This window comes from Salvelinus sp. IW2-2015, linkage group LG9 (assembly GCF_002910315.2).
Source record: "Salvelinus sp. IW2-2015 linkage group LG9, ASM291031v2, whole genome shotgun sequence".
Classification (NCBI taxonomy): Eukaryota; Metazoa; Chordata; class Actinopteri; order Salmoniformes; family Salmonidae; genus Salvelinus; species Salvelinus sp. IW2-2015.
Genome location: NC_036849.1, coordinates 25,338,840 through 25,348,127, shown reverse-complemented (window position 1 = coordinate 25,348,127; position 9,288 = coordinate 25,338,840). Strand labels below are relative to the sequence as shown.

Sequence of the window (9,288 nt, the reverse complement as noted above, 5' to 3'; positions counted from 1 at the left end):
GCCACGCACAGACACTAAACACCGCAGAGAGTTGCCTTGGTGATAGAGTGAGCCAGAGCCACGCACAGACACTAAACACCGCAGATGAGGTTGCCTTGGTGATAGAGTGAGCCAGAGCCACGCACAGACACTAAACACCGCAGAGAGGTTGCCTTGGTGATAGAGTGAGCCAGAGCCACGCACAGACACTAAACACCACAGAGAGGTTGCCTTGGTGATAGAGTCAGGGGACATCGTACATGGTGTTAAGGGCCCATCTCCTTTAATGTTTGCTTTTGATGACATGCACAGCATCTTACTTGGCATGTGTCGGCGAATGACTACACTGTGGTTTGAGTCCAAATATCCCCGTAGGTCCTGGACTATTGGAAGAGAAATAACGACGGCTAATGTACTTTTGTACATCGCTCTGTTCCGTACATTTATCAAACCAAGCTAACAAAAGGTTTGTTGAAGAAATGTTAAGGGGCTACAAACTCACCAAACAAATGTGAAAAAAATAAGTGCATTTTTACTAGGGTATCCTGTTGCACAGAACCCTACATCAAGGGAGACTTTTCTCCTTGAGGAGTCAGGCATTACTTACAAAGAACCATGTACATTTCACCATAGAGTGATCGTTAATGGGAATCGCATTCATTCCAAAACAGCAAGTACCTTGTCGAAACGAGTGAACCATGTAATGGTCACCCAACATGGGTCAGTGAGGATGGTCAGGTCTTTTGTTGATGTTGGCAGTGAAGTGGGCTACACTTTTATAGACCCAGTGATGACAACAAGATGCACAGTAAGAGACCTAGCGACAGGAGGCTCTGCCTCTGGGATTCTTAAATAGATTGGCATTTCAAATGAGGTTCAATTCATCAAATGCACAGACATCCGTACCACCTGTGTTTAGCTGAAAGACATCCCAGGTGTACAAGGGAACTACATCTGTTTACAGGCCAACAAATGGGAGGTAGACTCTTAACTGTACACAACTGAACTGTACACAACTTAACTGTACACAACTTTCTTTACATTGTATTTGTTTATTTTGAGAATGTATGAATGAAGGTGTTTCTTAAACTGATAGCATGATATATAAATCATTATTACATTCACTGAAGTGTGGGCCTACTGAAACCATTATCAATTGTGTTGGTATCTATCAAATATAAATTATTTATTGCACGTGGACATTGTCAATGATTACATTTCTCATATGCTGAGTTGAAATGTCTGATATTGCACTATTTAAAAAATAGTGTCTGTTGTCACAACATACTGTATCTCAAATCCTGTGCTTAACTTATCCTGTACTTAATAACAAAATCCTGCAGGTTTTGGTCCTGCATGATTCCTGCAGGAATGTACTTGGTCCTGCAGGTACTGTATTGCCATATCTATGCATAGTCACTTTCCCCCTATCTACATGCACAAAGTTACCATGACTAACCTGTTTTTATAATTTTTTACTTTATTTTATTTCGTAAATGTTTTCTTAACCCTTTCTTGAACTGCATTGTTGGTTAAGGACTTGTAAGTAAGCATTTCACGGTAATGTCTACACCTGTTGTATTTGGCGCATGTGACAAATAAAGTTTGATTTGAATTGCAATATCCTGTAGGAATATCAAAATCTTGCAGGTTTTGGTCCTGCAGAATTCAAACTGGAATTACTTGGAATCCTGCAGGAATTGTCACATTTGAGCAGGATTTTCAACATTTCTGCAGGACAATTCATACTCCTGCAGGAGCATCAGGGACTTTTCCTGCAGGCTTTTATCAATCCTACAGTATTCCTGCAGGATACCTGCACAATTCCTTCACAAAAGGTTGAATTCCTGCAAGATTCCTGTAGGACTTTTTTGTAAGGGCACCCCTTATAACAGTGGAGCTGATATAGTTCTGGCTTTTAATCTTCGCTTGTCTCCATCAACACATCGAAGGTTCTTATTAGCAGGTTATTACGAGGTGACAGGCATATCAATAGCCTGTATTGAAAACACATGTCAGACACTGCACATGGATGCTCAACATAGTAACATTTTTTGTTACAAGAGGAGGACTGGTGAATTATAAGAATCCCATGATTTCGCTGAAATATGACACAGTAAGAACCCAATGGCATAATGGGATCATGTAGACTAGAGCAGGTATTCCCAAACTGGGGTATGGCAAATAAAAATGTAATTCACATTTCACTTTTTGAAATTTTATTTTATTTTTTAAACTTTATTTCTTCTTCACATTTTCTAACAGTACATTTATATTTTCCAATGGGGAAAATATAACAGTACATTTATATTCTGTTATATAACAGTACATTTATATTTTCCAATACATTTGGGTGTGTTTTTGTTGTTGCCTGAGTAGCCTTGTTTCACTGCCAAAAATAAAATTAAACCATCTAATGTTCAGTGAAATAACAACACAATGTCAAATACAGGTAGACTAGTCAAATAATTAACATCCAATCACACTAACCGTTACTCTCACGGGAAACCTTCACTCTTGCGCAGACATTTAGAAACGAACCATGACAATTAGAAAAATAAGCCACGGGAGTTTTTTGAMRAAGAATAAAGACAACTTTCGAGTAGTAAGACATGTATAAAAGCAACAGATACCATTAATAAGAAGGGGCTAGAAACATCTTATACGGTGAACTACCGAGTGGCTAGGACAGGCAAGKCCCATACTATTGTGGAGGACTTCATTCTTCCTGCTGCCGCGGATATGGCTGGGACAATGCTGGGGGAAAAGACCCKAAAAACTACACAGACACAACCTTCATCAAACAACACTGTTTCACGACGCATCAGTGACATGGCAGGAGATATTTTGAAACAATTACTGCTTCGCATTTCTGACATCAAATGGACTTTGGTGGTCAAGATGTGTTGGTATCTGTACTGAATGCACCAAAGCCATGACAGGGAGACATAGTGGGGTGGTAAAGCGCGTGCAAGCAGTTGCTCCCAACGCCACTTGGGTACACTGCAGCATCCACCGAGAGGCTCTTGCTGCCAAGGGAATGCCTGACAGCTTGAAAGATGTTTTGGACAATACAGTGAAAATGGTTAACTTTGTTAAAGCAAGGCCCCTGAACTCTCGTGTATTTTCTGCATTATGCAATGATATGGGAAGCGACCATGTAATGACTTTACAACATACAGAAGTTCACTGGTTATCAAGGGGCAAAGTATTGACACATTTGTTTTTAATTGAGAGACAACCTTAAAGTTTTCTTTACTGACCATAATTTTCCCTTGTCAGACCTCTTGCACGATGATGAGTTTCTCACACAACTGGCCTGTGCGGGACAAAATTGAGGCTATGATCAAAAAGTTGAGGCTCTTTTCTGTCTGCATTAACAAGGAAAACACACAGGTCTTTCCATCATTGTTTGATTTTTTGTGTGCAATGTTTATATTGCTTTAAAGTAACTGTCCAGCGAAAATATCACATTTAAAAGTTAATATTGTGTTAACTCATACTCAAATAATGTTGTTGACTCGTTTCATACTCGTATTTGTGGCCAAAGCATACATTTGAGAAAACAACACTGGCTATTTCCACATAGAGAATGGTATCATCTGGCCTCATTGGCTGAGCTGACCAATCAGTGGTCTACTTACATTAATATTTGTAATCACAGTATACTTCCACACCATTCTGTTTCTGGGGTATACCCACACAATTCCAAAACGGAGAAGCTGCTTGTAAAATACTTAATTACATTTTTTGGAAGGAAAAGTTTTTCACTCATATTGTAATTAATTATTGGTCCTATTTCATACAAATCTGAAAACATTGGAAGGTTACGATTTCTTAACGCAAACAGTACACCATGGCATGACCATACCAACCGCTATATACAAGCCATCTGCAAGGCAGTGAACAGTATGGCGCAATAACTGCTCGGTAAAAAAAAAGAGCAGCAGGCGTTAGGACCAAGTGTCTGACTAGGCAGAGGTAGTAACCCAAAGAGAGAGAGAGAGAGTTTAAATCTGTCGCGAGTTCAGACCCAATCGCTGCGGCATCAGCATCAGAATGTATTATTCGACTACTGCAAGCGGGAGAAGAAACTGCACTTGTAAAGAGGCTGCGCGTCCTTTGGACTTGGTGATCTCTAAAAAGTGTTTTTAGTTTAGCATTTGTTCACATTACTAAATAAAGTGGCAAAAGTGCAAAATAGAGACAACTCTTTCCAGGATCCTTCCAAAAAGAGCCATGGATTATATAGGAAGACACATTTGTATTAATATTGCGCTCAGTGTTTTGATAGGTAAGTAACCTACTAGCTAGTCATTCATTGATAATCTGCTAGGCTATATTTGGGCACTTATATTAAATCAATTTCAGTAATATTTTTTTCATCGCTTTAGTTTGGTGTAGTAGACTAAGTCAACTTTATTCGAAGTTTCAACATCAGTTCCCCTCACGGTCATGAGATTCGTCTACTCCTATGATACGTATACTGTATACATCAAGTAACTTTATTGGGCAAGTGTTACACATTCCCGAACGAATTTCATTAAGGTAAACATAATTTTAGAGTTATTTAAGGTTCTATCAAATCTGTATAACTGAAGTGTAACWGATTGCGCGCTAGAAATGTAAAGATAATTTCCGATTGATCTGACATATGCAGCGTTTACGGTGAATGCAGCCTCCGTGGGAACATCGCCTTTCAATTTAAATGATGCTGTAACGCTGAATTTCCGAGACACGGATTGAATTGCTCCCTTAGAGTCATTTTCAACTGAGTTGCTTCTAGAACATTGCTATTTGACATACAACGTGATTCTTGAACGTTTGAAACCCTGCATGTTTGGAACGGCGCTGGATTATATCAAAACACGATATCCAAATGGATAGATGTCAATATGTTGTCAATATGTAGCCCACTTAACTGTGCCTCATACTTTTTTCCTACTGTAGGTTACGTCTTTGATTTACTTGTATAACTTTCTAAACTAGAATAAGCCTTTATTGGCCATACATTATACAAATCCTCTCAATCTCCACAATCAGTAATGTCTCAATCAGAGAGTTCCTGGGGATCCTGCTTGTACATGTCTGTTTTAACTGGAGTCTATATTTCTGCATATAGTGCTTCTTTAGAAAATGGGCACACTGTAAATGTACACACACAAACTCACTGACTGTCTCATGAGGAATTATGACTGCACTCCCACACACAACCACACACGCTGTGCCTTATGATTTAGTATTAGCAATAAATCTGCGTTTTCTCAATTAGTTTTATGTAAATATGACATGAAAACACAGTTAGGGGCTTGTAAGTAAGCATTTCACTGTAAGGTCTACTACACCTGTTGTATTCGGCGCATGTGACAAATACAATTTATTTTGATTTGATGTGAAATACTTCAATGATCCTCATCTAGGGAAATTTCTGCCACAATATATTCATGAAGTTCAAATGTAAGTTTAATCAGAATAATTTTGTAAATGTTTTCATTTGGCAAAAAAATAAAGTACTTGCATAATTATCTCTCAACTTTTTAAGAAGAAAAATTATAAATTATATATAAAAAAGTGTCCAAATTACAGTAGGTGGTTTTGCTCTGTTTTATAGTGGCTTATTTCATTATAGTTTTATGAAATCGTTATTGCTATATATTGTGGCAGAAATTTCCCTAGATGAGGATCATTGAAGTATTTCACATCAAATCAAAATAAATTGTATTTGTCACATGCGCCGAATACAACAGGTGTAGTAGACCTTACAGTGAAATGCTTACTTACAAGCCCCTAACTGTCACGCCCTGACCATAGTTTGCTTTGTATGTTTCTATGTTTTTGTTTGGTCAGGGTGTGATGTGGGTGGGCATTCTATGTCTGGTGTTCTATGTTGTCCTTGTGTTGTATTTCTATGTCTGGCCTGATATGGTTCTCAATCAGAGGCAGCTGTCATTCATTGTCTCTGATTGAAAATCATATTTAGGTAGCCTGTTTTCCTTTGTGTTTTGTGGGTGGTTATTTTCTGTGTCTGTGCTTCACCATGCGGAACTGTCTTTGTCGTTTGTCAGTTTATTGTTTTATTGTTCTTTGTTCAAGTATTCTCATTAAAATGGATACTTACCACGCTGCGCATTGGTCCTCTTCTCATCACTACGACGATCGTTACACTAACTAACAATGCTTTAAGAAGTTTTAAGAAAAAATATAAACTACTAAGTGTTAAGTAAAAAATAGATAAGTAGAAAATAGAAAATAAAAGTAACAAAAAATTAAACAGCAGCAGTAAAATAACAATAGCGAGACTATATACAGGGGGTACCGGTACAGAGTCAATGTGTGGGGGCACCAGTTAGTCGAGGTAATTGAGGTAATATGTACATGTAGATAGAGTTAAAGTGACTATGCATAGATTATAAACAGAGAGTAAGCAGCGTAGAAAGAGGGGTCTGGGTAGCCCTTTGATTAGATGTTCAGGAGTTTTATGGCTTGGGGGTAAAAGCTGTTTAGAAGCCTCTTGGACCTAGACTTGGTGCTCCGGTACCTCTTGCCATGCAGAAGCAGAGAGAACAGTCTATGACTAGGGTGGCTGGAGTCTTTGACAATTTTTAGGGCCTTCCTCTGACACCACCTGGTATAGAGGTCCTGGATGGCAGGAAGCTTTGCCCCAGTGATGTACTGGGGCGTTTGCACTACCCTCTGTAGTGCCTTGCGGTCGGAGGCCGAGCAGTTGACATACCAGGCAGTGATGCAACTAGTCAGGATGCTCTCGATGGTGCAGCTGTAGAACCTTTTGAGGATCTGAGGACCCATGCCAAATCTTTTCAGTCTCCTGAGGTTGAATAGGTTTTATTGTGCCTTCTTCACGACTGTCTTGGCGTGCTTGGACCCTGATAGTTTGTTGGTGATGTGAACACCAAGGAACTTGAAGCTCTCAACTTGCTCCACTACAGCCCTGTCGATGAGAATGGGGGCGTGCTCGGTCCTCCTTTCCCTGTAGTCCACAACAGCTCCTTTGTCTTGATCACGTTGATGGAGAGGTTGTTGTCCTGGTACCACGCGGCCAGGTCTCTGACCTCCTCCCTATAGGCTGTCTCGTTGTTGTCAGTGATCAGGACTCCCACTGTTGTGTCATCGGCAAACTTAATGATGGTGTTGGAGTCGTGCCTGGCCGTGCAGTCATGAGTGAACAGGGAGTACAGGAGGGAACTGAGGAGGCACCCCTGAGGGGCCCCTGTGTTGAGGATCAGCGTGGCGGATGTATTGTTACCTACAATTACCACCTGGGGGCAGCTCGTCAGGAAGTCCAGGATCCAGTTGCAGAGAGAGGTGGTTAATCCCAGGGTCCTTAGCTTATTGATGAGCTTTGTGCACGCTGATGTTCAACGCTGAGCTGTAGTCAATGAATAGCATTCTCACATAGGTGTTCCTTTTGCCCAGGTGGGAAAGGGCAGTGTGGAGTGCAATAGAGATTGCATCATCTGTGGATCTGTTTGGGCGGTATGCAAATTGTAGTGGGTCTTGGGTTTCTGGGATAATGGTGTTGATGTGAACCATGACCAGCCTTTCAAAGCACTTCATGGCTATAGACGTGAGTGCTACGGGTCTGTAGTAATTTAGGCAGGATAACTTAGTGTTTTTGGGCACAAAGACTAAGGAGGAGGTCAGAGACCTGGCCGGGTGGTGCCAGATAAACAACCTATCCCTCAACGTAACCTAGACTAAGGAGATGATTGTGGACTACAGAAAAAGGAGGACCGAGCACGCCCCCATTCTCATCGACGGGGCTGTAGTGGAGCAGGTTGAGAGCTTCAAGTTCCTTGGTGTCCACATCAACAACAAACTAGAATGGTCCAAACACACCAAGACAGTCGTGAAGAGGGCACGACAAAGCCTATTCCCCCTCAGGAAACTAAAAAGATTTGGCATGGGTCCTGAGATCCTCAAAAGGTTCTACAGCTGCGACATCGAGAGCATCCTGACTAGTTGCATCACTGCCTGGTACGGCAATTGCTCGGCCTCTGACCGCAAGACACTACAGAGGGTAATGCGTACGGCCCAGTACATCACTGGGGCTAAGCTGCCTGCCATCCAGGACCTCTACACCAGGCGGTGTCAGAGGAAGGCACGAGAAATTGTCAAAGACCCCAGCCACCCCAGTCATAGACTGTTCTCTCTACTACCGCATGGCAAGCGACACCGGAGTGCCAAGTTTAGGACAAAAAGGCTTCTCAACATTTTTTACCCCCAAGCCATAAGACTCCTGAACAGGTAATCAAATGGCTACCCGGACTATCTGCATTGTCCTGCCACCCACCACCCGCCAACCCCACTTTTACGCTACTGCTACTGTCTGTTCATCACATATGCATAGTCACTTTAACCATATTTTCATGTACATACTACCTCAATCAGCCTGACTAACCGGTGTCTGTATGTAGCCTCGCTACTGTTATAGCCTCGCTACTGTATATAGCCTGTCTTTTTACTGTTGTTTTATTTCTTTACCTACCTATTGTTTACATTTACATTACATTTAAGTCATTTAGCAGACGCTCTTATCCAGAGCGACTTACAAATTGGTGCATTCACCTTATGACGATGCCCGTGAGGAGCGCCCACTTTTACAATAGGCTGCATCTTAAATCTTTGAGGCGGGGGGTGGGTGAGAAGGATTACTTTATCTATCCTAGGTATTCCTCAAAGAGGGTGGGTTTCAAGGTGTCTCCGGAAGGTGGTGATTTGACTCCGCTTCGCTGGCGTCGTGAGGGAGTTTGTTCACATTTGGGGGCAGAGCAGCGAACAGTTTTGACTGGGTTGAGCGGGAACTGTACTTCCTCAGTGGGTAGGAGGCGAGCAGGCGAAGTGGATGAACGCAGTGCCCTTGTTTGGGTGTAGGGCCTGATCAGAGCCTGAGGTACTGGAGGTGCCGTTTTCCCCTCACAGCTCCGTAGGCAGAGCAACCCATGGTCTGTGTTAATGCGGACTTGCGAGTCCTCAACTGGAAGCAGGTGGAGAGAGCGGAGGAGGCGGGGTGACGTGAGGAACTTGGGCAAGGGTTGCGATACAGACGGCTCGCGGCGTTCTGGATGAGTTGTAGGGGTTAATGGCACAGGCAGGAGCCGGCCAGCCACACAGCGGGAGTTTGGCAGTAATCCAGACGGGGAGAGTGAACCAAGGCTGCCTGGAGTTAGGACCTCGCCGCTTCCTTGTGAGGCAGGGGTCGTGACGTCTGCGGATCGGTTGTAAGGAGCATGAGACTAGCAGGAAGGGCCACCGGCTTGAGTGGTTAGTGTGAGAACCGACGGGGTGTTG

At 42.3% G+C, this 9,288-nt stretch overlaps 1 protein-coding gene across 2 annotated transcripts in view; it reads left to right on the top strand.

The window, feature by feature from the left end:
• The first annotated feature begins 4,020 nt into the window (after positions 1 to 4,020).
• The window catches only part of LOC111968865 (tyrosine-protein kinase receptor), an 89,954-nt gene continuing 84,686 nt past the window's right edge, over positions 4,021 to 9,288 (top strand). For both annotated transcript variants that reach the window (XM_023994786.2, XM_023994785.2), the window contains exon 1: positions 4,021 to 4,273. In XM_023994786.2, coding sequence (XP_023850554.1) covers positions 4,219 to 4,273 — 55 coding nt within the window. In that variant the 5' untranslated portion in view covers positions 4,021 to 4,218. The remainder of the gene's footprint in view (positions 4,274 to 9,288) is intronic.